We start from the raw sequence: 17,181 nt of genomic DNA, 5'->3' as shown, positions 1-17,181 counted from the left end.
AGATACCAATAAAAAGTACAGCTTGTCCCGCAAAAAAATAGGCCCTAATACAGCTCGGTGTATTAGAAAATTAAAATGTTATGCCTTTTAGAACATGGCGATGCAAAAACAAGCACATTTTTCAACAAATGAATTCTATAGTGTGCAAAACATGGCAAACCTAAAAAAGCTATATAAATGGGGTACCGCCGTAAACGTGGTGACCTATATGTAGAATAAAGATAACATTATTTTTATGGTACAGTAAACTGCCTACAAAGAAAAAAAATTAACCCTAAACTAGAATTTAAATTTCATCAATTAACTATTGACCCCCCCCCCCCCCCCAAATGATGAAACTGAAAAGTGAATCTCCTCCCAGAAATAATAGGCTTGTTATATGTGACCATGCAACTCTGCATTGAATAGCGGTCCTTTATTCTATGCCCAGCTGTGTAACATCAAATATAGGGATATGCGGGTGAAATTGGGCATTCAATTTCACATGACTGATAATTTCTTCTTTTTGGAAACAGACATTCTTCCACGCTGTACTTTTCTACAGTTATTACAGTTCTAGGCCGAATTTTAATAAGCACATAATAGAAAGATCAATGATTTTAAGGGATACCGAGTTGTACTTGCCTTCTAAAAGCTCAGTGTGTGAGGGTTACATGTTGTGACTTTATGAAAGTACAATAATTTGTATGTTGTGCATTGCTTTGGGAATTCTGTGTAGGGGTAACAAAAGCCTATTATAACTTGTTAATCTTTGGTATATATCCACATGTAATGCTTAGTATAGCAAAGCCTTGTATGGCGCCATGTTGACCAACATATTAACAAATACTTTTGCTATAAGTAATATGACAGAGACAAAAGAGCATAACGTTTTAACATTTTGTTGCTCTAAAAAAATGACCTTATGATGATACAGGCAGTCCCCTGGTTACGTACAAGATAGGGTCCGGAGGTTTGTTCTTAAGTTGAATTTGTATGTAAGTATAAACTGTATATTTTATAATTGTAGATCCAGACAAAAAAAATTTTGGCCCCAGTGACAATTTAAACATTTTTTGCTGTAATGCGACCAAGGATTATCAATAAAGCTTCATTACAGACACCTTACAGCTGATTATTGCAGTCTGGGACTATAGCAAAGCATTCAGAAACCTTCACCAGAGGTCAGAGGGGTCTGTCTGTAACTATGGGTTGTCTGTAAGTCGGGTGTCCTTAAGTAGGGGACCGCCTGTATTGTGAACACAGCCACTGTAGATGGAGGAGCATGATTGTTGCACCTAGCTGATGCAACTATTGGGAACAGCATTCTGGTCCTAACAGTTTAGAGGATCTGTCGCCAGAATCTTACCCCCTCAGGGTTAAAATTCCTCCCATATTGCCTAAAAGTATCTGCCAATGAGACACTCTACTTAATTACTGATGTTTTTCTGATATGCAAATGAGTTAACTTTTGAAAATAAGAGTCATGAACCACACCTCCTTTTAACCGGTTCGCGACCGCCCGCCGTGTATTCGCGGGCCGAGCCCTCTCCATAGCCGGTAAGTGTCTGCTGCATATTGCAGCAAAGGCTTACCGGTAACACCCGCGATCGGTGCCGGCACGGATCGCGGGTGTTTTCTTGCTGATCGCCGCCGGCAAAGCCCATGCGCCGCCATCTTTCCGAGGATCGCCGCTCCCCGTGACGTCATCGGGGAGCGGCGATCCGTCGCCATGGTAGCTTCGGGTCTCGCGAAGACCCGAAGCTACTTCGGGTTAACCCATTCATTACAATGTGCTATCATCACATTGTAATGTATGAGGAGTAAAATCCCCATATACTGCCATACTGTAGTATGGCAGTATATGGTAGGATCGATCAGACAACCTAGGGTTAAAGTACCATAGGGAAAAAAAAATTATAATAAAAAAACCTAAAAATTCAAATCACCCCCCTTTCCCTAGAACTGATATAAATATAAATAGTACAAAATGAGAAAAAAGAGAGAGAGCCAGGTGGTTGCGCTTGTAACCAAAAGATGTAGGAAGGAATAAGTAGAATGGAATCTTCAAGGGTAGCAAAAATTCACAATATTTATTGGTAGCAAAAGATCCAATGGTTACGCGTTTCGGGGAGACCCCTTCGTCAGACCAAAATTGGACGCGCTGACTTGCTGCTCCGGCGGTCAGCAGCTGAGGGCCACGAAGACAGGATTCTTGATGTTCACTGCCAATGTTGGACAATTGTATGCTGGATAGTTGAAAAGCGGTAAAGGTGGAAGTCACGGTTACTTGATGTAACGCGTGGGGTTTCTCATCTCCATCCCTTACCCCTCTGATCTGTCCTACCTTCAGTGATTTTTTTTTTCTTTTTTTTCCCACAGGTCTACTTACCTTACATGTATCTTCTCCATTGAAGTATTATATGCACTGATTCCTTTTGATTCAACTCGGCACTATCCAGCATAAAATTGTCCAACATTGGCAGTGAACAGGGCAGGTTGTAGGGAGGGTGTATGGGTGTTTGGGGTTGCGCCTGGGTATGGGGCCTTGGTCCCTTCAACCAGTAGGGGATGTTGTGGTGGATTGAAGCATATTTAAATTTTTAATTGATTTTATATTGTATGGGTCTCACTATCCACGCTGTTATTTAAAAAACAATATATTGTATTGGCCCTTTTTTTTTTTTTTTTTTCCATCGCTCTCTTTCCTTTTGTGTGTTTTACATTGAAATTTTTTGCAAATGAGCCTGTGGGGCTATAGGCTCCATTAACAGCTATAGAGCCTGGAGCCCCCTCAGACTCATTTGCATAATTGTACAAGCCTTTTTTTTGTAAATACACCAGTATGTCAGTGTACTTTGGTTTACAGTCCTTGATTCTGGTCCTTTTAAAGAATTCAAGATATTCCTTTTTTTTTTTTTTTATTTAACTTTAGTTCATTTTCATCAACAGGAGCAGAAATTTCCATTCTGAATTGGTGCTGTCAACCCTGAACTTGATGATATCTCTGCTTGAGCACAGGTGGGTCACCAACCAACTTCTAGTCTTTGGACTTGTTGGTATTTCTGCTGTGAAAATCAATTATCGCTTTATTCATGCCTTTTGCAAATGTCTGTTTTAACAAAGAACTTTTATATTAAAGGGTTTTCCAGGAATATGAACGTCTGATACAAAAACACATAATGCTTTAACCCCTAGGCGCACCAGGACGTTATAGTATGTCCCCGGGGCTAGATACTTAGCACACAGGGACGTTCTATAACGTCCTGCTTCTGGCACCGGCTCACAAACTGTACTGTCTAGTACAGCTGACAGCCTGTGCTAACACCCGCGATCGGAGCCGGCTCCGATTGCGGGTGTTAACCCCTTACACGCCGCGGTCAAGCATGACCGCGGCGTGTAAGGGTGTTTGCACTGTGGATCGGATCCCCCGTGCCGCTTACCGGGGGATCCGATCCACTTCTGGGCAGCTCCGAGGACAGGCATGTGCCCCGGAGCTGCCCGATGTCCTCAGCAGTCAGACCCCTTCCAGGTCTGACTGTAAAGTGTCTGAGCATACGCCTGCATGCTCAGACAGTTTACACTGCTCTACAATAAAATAGTAACACTACACATTATAATAAATAAAAAATAAATACATTAAAATATAAGCCCCTAAAATGTCACTTTCCTATAAAAACACTTAATAAAGTATAAAAAAACACAAAAACACAAAAAAGCCCTGCATATTTGGTATTGCCGCGTCCGTAACAATCTGTATAATAAAACCGAATCGTTACTGGACCCGCACAGTACACCTCGTAGAAAGAAAACACAAAAAACGTTCCGAAAAAAGATAATTTTTAATGAATACCCTATAAAAATGCTCTAAAAAGTGATTTAGAAAATGTTATGCACTCCAAAATAAGCCCACTAAAAAGAACTCTTCTTGCAAAAAATAAGCCCCTAACTAGATTTGTCAGCCGAAAAATATAAAGTTATGCATATGAAAAGATGGTGATGCTAAAATGAACAAGATTTTCTCCACATTGGATTTTATTCAGTACAATTGAATAAAATACACAAAACCCCAACATATTTAATATCCCTGCGTCCGTAACAATCTGCATAATAAAACAGAATCGTTATTAGATCCGCAAAGTGAACCCCGTAAAAAAAAAAAAAAGCTCCAAAAAAAGATAATTTTCAATTAATACCCTATAAAAAATGCTCTAAAAAGTGATTTAAAAAATGTTATGCACTCTTAGAGAAGTCCACTAAAAAGAACAATGCTTCTTGCTAAAAATAAGCCCTTAAACAGATTTGTGAGGCGAAAAATAAAAAAGTTATGCATATGAAAGACGGAGATGCTAAAATTAACAACATTTTTGCCAAATTACTTTTTATTCAGTAAAAATGGGAAAAAATAAAAAAAATCTATATAAATGAGGTCTTTTTGTAATCGTGGCGACCCATAGAATAAAAATAATATACTATTTTTATGGTATGGTAAACGGCCAAAAAAAAAACATAAAAATCTTCCTGAAAAGTGATGATTTTTATTTCCTCCACCAACAAAGAGTTAATAAAATCTCACCAATTAGCCTATAGATTCCCCAAAATTATGTACCAGAAAAGTGCATCTCATGTGGCAAAAGAAATAAGCCCCTATAGGTCCACATTAAAAAAAAGAAAAAAATTATAGCCTGTACAATGTGACAAAGCAAATCTGATCTGGATGGTGCCCCCTTCCCTCCTATGCCCGGCCGTGCGCCCATACAGCAGGTTACCAGCACATATAGGGTATCCGTGTACTTGGGAGAGATTGGGTAACAAACTTTGTGGAGCCTTTTTTCATTTAATCCATTGTAAATGTTTAATTTTCCACCCAAAATGAGTGTAGTGTGAAAAAATATTACAATTTGCAGACTGCACCTCCATTTTGTTTTAACCCCTATAAAACACCTTAAGGGTTAACAAACTTCTTAAAAGTGGTTTTTCATACATTGAGGGGTGTAGTTTCCACAATGGGGTAATTTATGAGTCTCGCTATTATTCAGGCCTCTCAGTGTCAATTAGAAGTTGAGCAGGTCCATCTAAATACGGGTTTTGGTGATTTTACAAAAAATGTGAAAAATGATACCTAAATTCTGAGCCTCATAACATTCTAGTAAAATATGTGGAATCTTAAAAAAACATCCAACATAAAGCAGACATTTGGGAAATGTAATTTATGAATTTATTTGGGAGCTATGACTATCTGCATCAAAAGTAGAGAATTTAGAATGTTGAAAATAAAGAATTTTTCCAAATTTTTGCCGAATTTTGGTTTTTTTCATAACTAAACGCAAAAGATTTCATCCAAATTTTTAAGCTAATTTGAAGTACAATGTGTCACGAGAAAACAATCTCAAAATCCCTGGATATCTCATAGCGTTCCAAAACTATAACCACTTATAGTGACACAGGTCAGATTTAAAAAATGGGGCCGCGTCCTAAAGGCCAAAATAGGCCGAGTCCCGTAGGGGTTAAATAAATGAATACAACAAAACTCAATGTCATTAGTCACAAACTGAAGCGTAAATAGTTTTATTTCATGTTTCACAAAATGTTATGGGCTTTCTAAAGTAGGTGGAGTTATCACCAAGATGCCTGCCACTGGAAACTACAAGTCCTACTCACTGCAACCAACCGACTACAGCCAAACTTAGTGGTGATCCCATGACCTGCCCAGGCAGGTGTAGGACATGTGATTTGGACATATAACCAGTAGCCATCTTCTGTCCTGTGTCTGCTCCACATGGAGAAAATCAATGGATTGATTAACCCCTACACGCTCTGCTATGGATATATCCGCTGCAGAACTATGAAGGGTGTATGAAGAGGGCTCACGGGCTTGTGGCACTATTTTAGTGTACATAGAATTTATTGATTAACTTCTGTGTTATAAATCCATAAATAACATTTGATGTGTCTGTAAACACCAAATATGTGTAATTTTTCTTCTGTGGTTTTTTACTTTTCATAAAAATACTTTACATGAAAAAAAATTGTCACCAAATTTCGAGACTTTATTTTGGAAACAACTGTTTTAGGGTTCAGGGTTTGTGTTGGACAAATTATGGTTATTATTGGTACCATTTCGGGATTCATCTTTTTATGCCTTTTACTGTGGTGTCTTAGTATAGTGCTACACATATATTTCAACTTTATGTAATGTGTTTTTTTGTTTTTTTTTTTGTTTTTTAGTTGCCTGAGAGAGTAAATATGGATCGAGGAAGAGGCCAAAGAGAGAGCGCAGGTATAAGCAGAAATATTTACCCCCAGCAGTACAGTTACCCATCCACACAAAATCTGGAGATACAAGAGCTAGCATCCAAGCGAGTTGACATTCAGAAAAAAAGATTTTACTTGGATGTCAAGCAGAGTGCTCGTGGTCGTTTCTTAAAAATTGCAGAAGTTTGGATTGGTAGAGGCCGACAGGATAATATTAGAAAAAGCAAGTTAACATTATCCTTGTCTGTGGCTGCTGAATTAAAAGACTGTTTAGGTGATTTTATTGAGCACTATGCTCATCTAGGTCTTAGAAGCAGTCATTCTCAAAGAAGTGAACATGGAAGTGAAAAAGAGCATGATTCCAGAAGAAGACCTCATCCAGCCTCGCCTTCTGGTTCTGTTGGATCAGAAGAACCTCCAACACACAGTGTTCTTAAAACTGAATATATTGAACGAGACAACAGGAAATATTATTTAGACCTTAAAGAAAACCAACGGGGTCGTTTTTTGAGGATTAGACAAACAATGACTAGAGGACCTGGGATGATCGGCTACTTCGGTCAGAGTTTGGGTCAGGAGCAAACCATAGTCCTCCCAGCGCAAGGTATGATTGAATTTAGAGATGCATTGGTTCAACTCATTGAAGATTATGGAGAAGGAGATATAGAAGAACGACGAGGTGGTGTTGATGAACCCCCTGAGCTTCCAGAAGGGACATCTTTCCGTGTGGATAATAAGAGGTTCTACTTTGACGTTGGCTCCAACCGCTATGGCATATTCTTGAGGGTAAGCGAGGTTAGACCACCATATCGTAACACCATAACAGTCCCCTACAAAGTATGGACAAGGTTTGGGGACAATTTTATCAAATATGAAGAAGAGATGAGAAAAATTTACAATAGCCATAAAGAAAAGAGAATGGATGCACGTGTGGACAGTAGCGAAGAGCAAGAGTGTCCTGAGTAGAGCAAATGCCAGTGGACACCTAAAAATAGAAGTCTTTTTATTGGAGACAAATTCTGTAGTCTTTTAGAAGATTTCCCTATTTTTCATTTTTGTTCATTCCTTTTTATTTTTTAGCAGAGTAACAATGGACAGAAAAACCCTTCAAGAGCCTAGTGTCCAAGCTTGTCTACAACACAAACACTCCAATGAGTTTACCAGCCTCTGAAAGAGCTGCTTCAATAATTTCAAGACTGTACAAGTGTTTTTTTTTGATCAGCACAAGTTCAACCTTTTAAAATACCTTTAGGTAAGGCTTGAATTGCACTAAAGCTAATTACATTATATCTATATTTCTACATGCATAGATGTATAGATATATTACACAAAAAAGAAAAATATCCTTTTTATTTTTTTTAAAAGCTTTCTGCTCTGCCAGGCTTATATATACAGGGCATTTATTACTGTGAATGTATATGAAATGCATTTACACATTTTGTAAAACTCTGTGTAGAGTTGAATGTCTGTTGGATACCAAATCCATCAGCAACTCCAAGACGAATGGTAGCTGACAGTGTGTGTTAACTGTTTACACTGTTTACAGCCACGGAATTTATACATCTCAAAAAACTGTTTAAGTGTCAACAGATCAGCTGCACTGTAACTGGGCTAGAAAATACATCCAGACAGTAGCAGTTAGCATATTTAAAAGAGTAGAATTATGCCTTTTAACCATATTCATCCCTTCATGGCTATTTTATATAGAAAAATATATAGATTATGGTGCACCTCGGTATAGGCCTGTTGTACTATGACAAATTGTTTATATACGTCAAATTAACGGACCCCCTTCCCCGTGTGTGCGTGTCAGAGTGTCAGGTCACAACTACAAAAGCTATTAGTGAATGTTAAAATCTTCTTTAGTATTGTTTGTGTTAATGCAGCATCTCCTAGCAAAGAACGTTTGGATGCTTTAACAAAAAAAGACCTTTAACTCCACCTGAACAGTGGCATAGGGTTCTCATTTTGACAATGGACAATTGAACCATACCAAATCTGCCCTAATGTATGTATTATTTTGCACAATGGGTTGCTGACTTTGTATGTTGGGTGTAGAAGCACTGAAAAGTTTTTATTTTTTATTTAAAGAAAAAAATTCTATATATCTATAAATATATATTGAACCATTAGTGTTTAATTATAAATTGTATGTATACCATAGTTATGCATGTTAAGCATATCTAAAGTTATCTTTAGTAATGATTATAAGTGGGGTATACAGTAAGTATCTTTTAACACTGTTGCTGCTAATCACAGTGCCTGTAGTAAAGGAGAACATGTTCACACTGCTAATTTGGGGATGAATGTAACAACCATAAATATTATAAAGCAACTATAATGTCCAGATCTGGCATTGCCCACTTTTATTATAACAATGGTTGATAAATGCACGGGTGACATTTGTCTGTACCATAGCAAACCATTTTAGATTTCCATTATTTTTCTTATAATTTTTTTGCTTCTCAAGAAGGTGTTACATCCATCTGATCTTTTATAGAATGAATCAAACAAAAAATGTCTGTGACAGATCCATTATGGGAAATATGCACATACATTTTCCAGGATGGAAGAAGAAAGAACACTTTACCTTTTAGCTACTTTGTAAGGATGCCCCTTAAACATTAAGCATTACTTTTTCAGAAACCCTTATGGCATGATATGGGATATAAGCCAAACCAGTACATCTATTCCATAAGGAACTGATTGCCTACTGTAGACGGCACTGTTTTGATGTGAGTTTAGCTGAGAGGCTTTTGACTAGGTTGGGGAAGTAAGAGCTCACCTTATGGAGATTTTGCTAATAAAGGCCACCTTACAGGCATGTGGAGACTTACAACCATTTATGCTCCACTTTTGGATGTAAGAGAAATTGTTTTCCGTGTCTCATCCTTGAAACGGTATTTGCATATTTCCCAGAATCTCCAAGTGGAGCCTCAATGTCTGTAAGTCTCCACACGCCTTTGAGGCGGCCTTTATTCGCAACATTTCTGTAAGGAGAGCTCTTACCTTCTCCATCATGTGATAGAAATAGTAGCCCATTGACTTTTTACTGGACAAAATTACAGCATACTGTGTTTTTTTGGGTTTTTTTAATTTATTTTTTTTGTAGGTATTTAAAGCGATTATACCAAATAATATTACAAATGGGTTTTATCCTTCTACTGCATTCTGTCCTACATAGAACATTAATATTACAGAAATATTATACATTAATATACACTGAGAATAACAAAACCTGACCTATTACTTTTTTTTAACCCTTGTTGAATAATTTTACAGAAACTGGAATTCTTTTGGCTTCAAATTACTGTAACATTAAAATCTAAAATGTAATGTATTTTAGTGTTGTATCCATCCATACAGCATTGTGAAATGTAGTTTCAATTTACAGGTAATATTTTCCACATCTTTATATTCATGTCATATTTAAGGCAATGATGAGGGTTTGCCACAGTTTGCCTCTTATGGAAACTAAGGTGCATCTGAGGTCACAGAGATAGTCTCTTCGTTCTGCTGATAGGTGATGCTCCCATTTCATGGGCTCACACTTTCAACCTATTATGGCAAGAACGGCAAGGATTAAAAAAGGATCTGGAGGGATCATAATTAATTTGTAAGTCATTATGTTATATGGCAGTATATAGAATATAAACATATTTGAAAGTCCCCAAAACTGTAGAGATGTAGCATTTAGTGAATATAGCTTAAAGGAAATCTACCATTTGATTTGATCCATTATGAAGCAAACATACCTTGCGAAGCTGTAGCTACACTGATGCAGGATCCTATCTTGTTTAATTCAGGAACTCAGTGGTTTTGCTAAAAAAAACAGTTATGACAGTTAGGATTGCATGCTTCTTGCAGTACAAAAACACATTACATTAGCTGTCTGTACTGTTCCCGGATAGGAATAATCAACATGAGCTGGATCACTCATACACAGCAGCTGGGGGATGGTGCAGTAATTGATTATTTCTGCCTGTCGGTGATTACATCATTCTCCTAAAGCATTGTAAGAAGAGGAGCGCTGAGGCGAGCAAAGGAGCAACAGCGACTCATTACCCTGCATTTTATAATTGTTTTTTCAGCAAAACCACTCAGCACAGGGATTAAATAAGATAGGATTCTGCATCAGTGTAGCTGCAGCATTCTCAAGGTATGTTAGGTTCGTAATGCATGAAATCAAATGGTAGATTTTCTTTAAGGGCAGGTATGTATGTATTACTAACCCCGTTATATATTAAATGTGAATCAGCCTTTCAAATCCTGAGGTTGCTGCTTTCAGAACACAGTAGTTTTCTTTCCAGCTAAAATATATATATAAAGTGGGCTTTTATTTATAAGATTGCTGATTTTTAACAAGAAATTATTCATTATATCATTGGTTGTTTGCTTGTAAAGAAATGTGTGCTAGGGTTAGATTGGCCTCATGCCATTGTCTTTGTTGGAGTATTTCTTTAATTCAGTCAGTAATTTATCTTGTCTTGTCCAGTTACAAGCACAAAGCTGGCCATGCTCTTCAGCTAGCCAGGATAAAAGGTGCAGGCAGTGGTGGGCCAATATTACATGCATGCTTTAGCTTTTAAGGTGAATCATAAGTCTTCAGTATATGTATTTTCCTTTTCCTTTTTAGTTTTTTTTTTTTGTGTAGGTAAAGCTTTTCCAAGTATGTCATTACAATGTACAGTACTAAAAAACTACATCATAAGCATATGCCAAACGTATGTATTGGGCATATTATCCACATTTATATGGGAACATGTAATGTATTTAAAATAAATATATGGTAAATTATGAAGGAACATGACTTGGAATGATGGACATTACCTCTACTACTACTTAAGCACTTTGTAAAGGAAGTTTGCTATATGGGTGAGACCATTAGTGACATTCAGTCACTGTAAACTTTCACTTCTTTTTCACGTACAAGTAAATCTACTAGACCATTCTATAACAGAGGCGACTTAAGATGTCCAAGTGCATTTTATACTATTCTAAAAGTTTACATGATGTAGAAGATATATTTATAGCCTTTTTAAGTAAAGGTTAGTAGTTTTGTGTGACTGAAGCTATTTGGTTCAGTGCTAATATTATAGCACTGTTGTAGGTCTTGTGCAATATATAAATATATATGATATGATATATAATGTATGTGGTGATGGATGTGCTTTAAACATAAAACAAACCATTGTAAGCATTTACAGCTTATTATAACTAGTTGTGTGCATTTCTGTCTTGGATTTCTAGTAGATCAGATCAATGAATAGGTTCAGTTGCAGCAAATTGTGGTGTTCTTGTCTTGTAAAATTATCATCTTTAAATACAAATTAGAAGCTCATGATAGTTAATAATGTTTAATCTGATATTTCTGTGAAGTCAACTTAAAATTATATTGTGTTTAACATAAATTAGAAGTATTGCCTTGTAATAGTTTTGTTGGCTGTGCTAAAAGGAACTATCCGGTTTTATTCTTTACAGAACTATGGAATTTTGACACCATTCCCAGTTTACAGTATTCATACTTCCCTGTATGAATACTCAGTTTTATTTATTTTTTAATTGTGTATTTCAAAACCTTTTCAGAACCATAATCCTCTTGGCAAACTGTAGGGAAAAGTCTTATATTAAAGGGGATGGCCACTGTCCACTATGTCTTTGCCTCCTTTGAAAGATGCAGCCTTTAATAATAATACAGCCAGTACCCAGGTTACAAACAGGATAGGTTCTGTAGGTCAGTTCTTAAGTTGAATTTTTATGCAAGTCAGAACTGTATATTTTATAATTGTAACCCCAGCCAAATTTCTTTTGGTCTCTGTGACAATTGGATTTTAAAAATGTTGGATTATCATTAGAACCAGGATTAACAATAAAGCTTAACTGTAGACCCCTTTTGATAACTGTCAGAGCTGTTTATTGTAGCCTAAGGTTAAAGTACAGTAAATTACCAACATCCAGAGGTCTGTTTGTAACCAGGGTTTGTCTGTAAGTAGTATGGGACTGCCTGTAATAATAATAATCTTGTATAGCGCCATCAAATTCCATAGCGCTTTCACAGATTCTGGGGAGCATATACAAATAAAAGACATTACAGAGTAATTTATGTCATATGAAACCATAGGAATGAATGTGGGCCCTGCTCACAAGAGTTCAGTCTCGTGACACATAAGAGCTTGTATAATGGTCCAGCCATTTTTTTTTTATAAGGGAATGTACTCTGAATGCTGCCCTCTGCATACACACAGCTCTTCTGTGGCCGTGCTGGATATCCAGGTTACATCACTCTTTTTACTTCTTAGAGTCCATCCACTGAAGCCTTTTCCACTGGAAGCCATCATACCAAGATAAAAAACTTTATAACTAATCTTATATACAACTCATGGGCTTTTACTATAAGACGTACCCCAGATTTGGACATCAAAAAATTTGACACCAATTAAAATTTCCCGGTGGTCACACAAACGTCTCTATAATATACACAGTCCTGGTACATGCACACATAGATGGTTTACTGCTAAACTGAACCGCTCCCTTCAGTTCATCATCCCCTCAGTATTCGTAGCCTCCACTACTGTCACAGCTTCCTTCAGCTCCTCTTCCCCTCTGCATTGCCAGTCTCCATTTCTCCTGCACAGCACCTTACCCCCTCAGTATGTGCAGCCCCAACTTCTTCTGCACAGCTCCACAGCATGTCTGCTGCTCCTCTGTCTCTGTGTAGCGGCAGAGCACAGAGCTGGCCTCTACTTCCTGGTCACATGACCCAATGAGGTAACTCTAGATCGGGATGGGAGGGAAAGTGGTGCAGTCAATCTTGTGGATAGCAGTTAGGAGGCTTTAGACTTTATTTTGCTATAAAGTGTGTCTTATAGTCAAAATAATATGGTAAATGCCATTTGAAATCTCACTAATAATTGAGTTAGGGTTCCTGAACTCGTGTTGTTATAAAAAGTATACCACACTAAGTTATAGCCATTTCAGAAAAATGTTTGACATTTCATTGTACTCAGTGGGGTCCAGGTGCAGAGATCTCCTTCAGTCTGCCTGGTTCACCTCCATGTACACAAAAATAAGTGTATTGACCTTTTGTTCAGACCGCGCTCTACCCCCCCCCCCTCTTTATTTCAGTGATGGGAAGGTGATGGAATCTTGACTGATTAAAAACATAAACTTTCCCAGTTATTTTATAATGGTCCTCCACCTAAACACAATTTGTATAGCCTTCTGTTAAAAATATCTGCATGTCTAATAAATGCAGATTTTACCAATGGACTGATTTGGCAAAGCTCTGTGTGTGCTACATAAATAAAGGAATTATTATTATTAATTATTATTATTACTATGGAAACTTGATGTGGCTTCTGTTCATTAAAGGGGTATTCTCATCTGGGCATTCACATGTATTTGAATTCAACTTCTATATGGATACACTTCTTCAAATAATTTTATTAAAACAAATTTGCCTGTGTGAAGATAATTTTCCATAAACGTAGCCATGTTGTCCGTTAGATAGTTGTCCTTGGATACGACCACTGCTGCTGGAGTGATTGCACAAAGAAACAAATTTATTTTTGCACACAGCCGTACTGTGGTAAAGAACGCTGAATCCAGGTGGTCAGGCAGGGCTCAACAGCAAGTCTGCCATCACTGTCAGAGTGCAGTGGTGTAAATCTGAAACAATAGTAGGAAGGAAGGGGCGCTCCTATGGTGTAGTATCCTCCGGTTGGTTTCAATAGATAGTAGTAAGGCTACTAACCTGGTGGAGTTGTGCTGACAGGCACAACTCTGAGCAGCGTTTAGTGTTTTTTTCCGTTAGCGTCTCCTTGCAGCCACGCTCTCGGGGTTAATCCTTTTCCGTGTATAGGATGATCACTTAGATATTGTCTATTCTTTACAGATGCTAAAAACACGTTATTAATGATAAAAAGGTCATAGTATAAAACAATAAGTGGTCATCGATGATAAATACAATACAAAAAAATACAAAAAAGTGCAATGATAATGACATACTATATGCGATGTTTTGGTAGTCACTGATTGTTAGCTACTCCCTTATTTGTAGTTCCATCTCTGCTAACAATCAGCGACTACCAAAACATCGCATATAGTATGTCATTATCATTGCACTTTTTTGTATTTTTTTGTATTGTATTTATCATCGATGACCACTTATTGTGTTATGCTATGACCTTTTTTTATCATTAATAACGTGTTTTTAGCATCTGTAAAGAATAGACGATATCGAAGTGATCATCCTATACCTGATAACCGGAAGTGGTCACCTGTGAAGATGATCACTTACCGGCTACTATAAATTGACACTCATTCTGTGCATAATTTATGAACCAGAGGAAGCGCCCGGTTCGAGCGCGAAACGCGTAGTTCTTTTAAAAATTATATTCTTATCTATTTATTTTTAATTTGTTACAACTATGTATTGGTACCAATAAATTGGATATTTTTTAAAGCAAATTTAGCTTTCCAGCGCCGTGCAAACGCTCACTATGCATCATAGATGCGCAATCTGAAAAAGAGTGCAGTGGTGGCCACATCTAAGGAAAATCCTCTTGTTTCCAAAGAACAACATGACATGTTTTTAATACCATCCAATTGAAGAAATGTACATACATGCAAGATGAATTGAATAAGATGTGAATGCCCTGATGGGAATACCCCTTTTAATGAAAACAAACAAATGACAGAAGTTACCTAGCCTGCTTTACTACTATTTCTGTAACTGCCATGAAAGTGTAGGAGAGTCACAAGTACACTGATCGTAATCCTGGCTTTGTATGGAGCCACAGATTACCAGTGACATTGTCTGGAGACCTCTGTTGAGTCCTAAAGGGGGGGGGGGGACGACTGCATCATGCTGACTTCTCCACATACCTTGTGGAGGTGCTATAAAAGTCAGAGAGGAATAAACCTTGTCATCAGCAATTCTGCCTCGACAAAGGACAGGAGAAAATCTGTGATGGACTGACTGGTTTAGAGCATTCCATTAACATAAACTGCAAAAGAACATTGAACAGTCTATAGCAGTGATGGCGAACCTATGGCACTGGTGCCAGAGGTGGCACTCAGAACCCTTTCTGTGGGCACTCAGGCCATCAGCCCAGGACAGAGAACAGGAACAAATCCATTAAATCTTCCTGCAGTCCTAGGCAACTTATGAGATGCTGCGCTCAGCACTATTTTACAGCGACACTTCATTGACTGTTTGGAACTGCTTGAAAAGTGAGAAGGTGTTGAAAGAAGTGCATTATCTTTGGAGGTCTTCATGCTGGACCCACCATTCTTTCTAAACAGAGAGACCCTGGAGAGAATCTACAATGATAGTCTGAATTTGCCCACCTTGTTTTAACTGTATTGGTGGCCTCAGAGGGCCGATACAATTAAAGAAGTGGAAGAACAGGTAGCAATAAGTTACTGCTTAAAATGGCACATTGGCACATCAGGGTAAATAAGTGGGTTTTGGTTGTAGTTTGGGCACTCGGTCTCTAAAAGGTTCGCCATCACTGGTCTATAGTGAATCAAACTGTTAGAATGACAACAGTCAAGTTGGAACATTGTTAACCTATAAAATTGATTTTGGGAAAGAAACTCTGTTAAAGAATCATGATAATTATTTGTCCCTGGAAAACCAATTACTGTTTCACTGACAAACATTCTGTTTGTAGAAGTGAAAATCAAAAGGAATTTAGCACAGCCATTACTGCATATTATGGGCTTGGATACACTGGTCTGTCGAATAGTGACGCTGGTTAATGTTTTATCATGTTGACAACTATGCAATACACACACATTGCTCACATATCATGTGTTCTTAATTTACGACTATTCGTAGAACTTCTGACAGTTGGTTGTGTTATTACATAAAATTTGTAGTGTGTATGTAAACCTGGGCACTTTGAGTCCAGTGTATTTAAGCATGTTTGTACAAGTGATACTTCCCCTTTTAGTTTCAAGTCTATATTCTTGAAGGTACTTGCATGATGTTTGTTTTTTGGCAAAGACTGGTAAAATGTTCTATATTGTACTATGTTAAGTCTTTTATTTTTTTTCAAATTACTACAAGATTTATATTTAGACTATTAAACCTTATGAGTGTAAATTTCTTGCCTATAAGCTGTGTGGCACTGTTGGTCCTGAGCTTTATGACATTTTATAGCCTTTAAAAGCAAGTTTAAAATACTGTATTAAAGTTCCAAAGTAAATAGACAACTTAAATCACATTTTTTAAAGACTCAATACAGTTATTCCCCCCCCCCCCTCTTTTCATTGTATTGGTATATACAAGTCAGTATATTTCTATCTGAAAGAAAGGTCATGTGATCTCATTGTGACTTTCTCAGAAAATGCATCTGCTTTGACTGTTCAACGGAGGCTCTACATGAAGGGGGTATAGACTCCTACCACACTACTGATGAGTAAAAAATAACATTCACCATAGTGTCTCATTAGAGTAGATAAATGGTTCTGCTGAAGGAAAGAGAATGTTTCTCGCACTTTCTACATACTCTGAAATAAGGAAAGGGATGCAGGCGTGAAACACAAATGCTAATTCAAAAGCCTTGCCATAAGAGGGCATTCTGCCTGTTTTGGATAACTGCCTGTTCTTTAAATGAATTCAAATTTACCACAAGTACCTTTTTTCCTTCACATTGTGAACAAATGTAAAAGGGTTTTTATGATTAGTGGTAACAAAGGCAAAAAAAAACAAATTCTTGCTCTGATCCAGGTCCAATCTTGGTCGTCTTCTATATTCTATAGTGGCAAATGACCATAAGTGCTGGCAGTGCAAGACCCACTTTAACCAATTATAGGCCACAGTGGTGCTCAGAAGAGCAAGTGACAGGCCAACAGTGCTGAAAATCTGTCTAGATCTTTGTGTGTTCCTATGGTTCATAATTTTGAATAGGGGTATTGTGTGGATTTACTTTTACAGTC

At 37.5% G+C, this 17,181-nt stretch overlaps 2 protein-coding genes across 6 annotated transcripts in view; one reads left to right on the top strand and one right to left on the bottom strand.

The window, feature by feature from the left end:
- PURG (purine rich element binding protein G) overlaps positions 1 to 14,138 on the top strand; it is a 34,260-nt gene extending 20,122 nt beyond the window's left edge. The window contains exons 2-3 of the mRNA XM_072114017.1: positions 2,932 to 3,000; positions 6,208 to 14,138. Of these exons, the coding sequence (XP_071970118.1) occupies positions 6,226 to 7,200 (975 nt within the window). The 5' untranslated portion in view covers positions 2,932 to 3,000; positions 6,208 to 6,225 and the 3' untranslated portion in view covers positions 7,201 to 14,138. The remainder of the gene's footprint in view (positions 1 to 2,931; positions 3,001 to 6,207) is intronic.
- Positions 1 to 17,181, bottom strand: part of WRN (WRN RecQ like helicase) — a 261,779-nt gene that overhangs the window by 203,613 nt on the left and 40,985 nt on the right. For 4 of the 5 annotated variants that reach the window (XM_072114010.1, XM_072114009.1, XM_072114011.1 and 1 more), the window contains one exon: positions 9,990 to 10,056. The exons of the other annotated variant lie outside the window; for it this stretch is intronic. The gene's annotated coding sequence lies outside the window, so the exon portion shown is untranslated. The remainder of the gene's footprint in view (positions 1 to 9,989; positions 10,057 to 17,181) is intronic. 5 annotated transcript variants of the gene reach the window in all.

Source organism: Engystomops pustulosus, chromosome 1 (assembly GCF_040894005.1).
Source record: "Engystomops pustulosus chromosome 1, aEngPut4.maternal, whole genome shotgun sequence".
Taxonomy (NCBI): Eukaryota; Metazoa; Chordata; class Amphibia; order Anura; family Leptodactylidae; genus Engystomops; species Engystomops pustulosus.
Note: the sequence above shows the minus strand (reverse complement) of the source record. Positions and strands in the feature narration are given on the sequence as shown.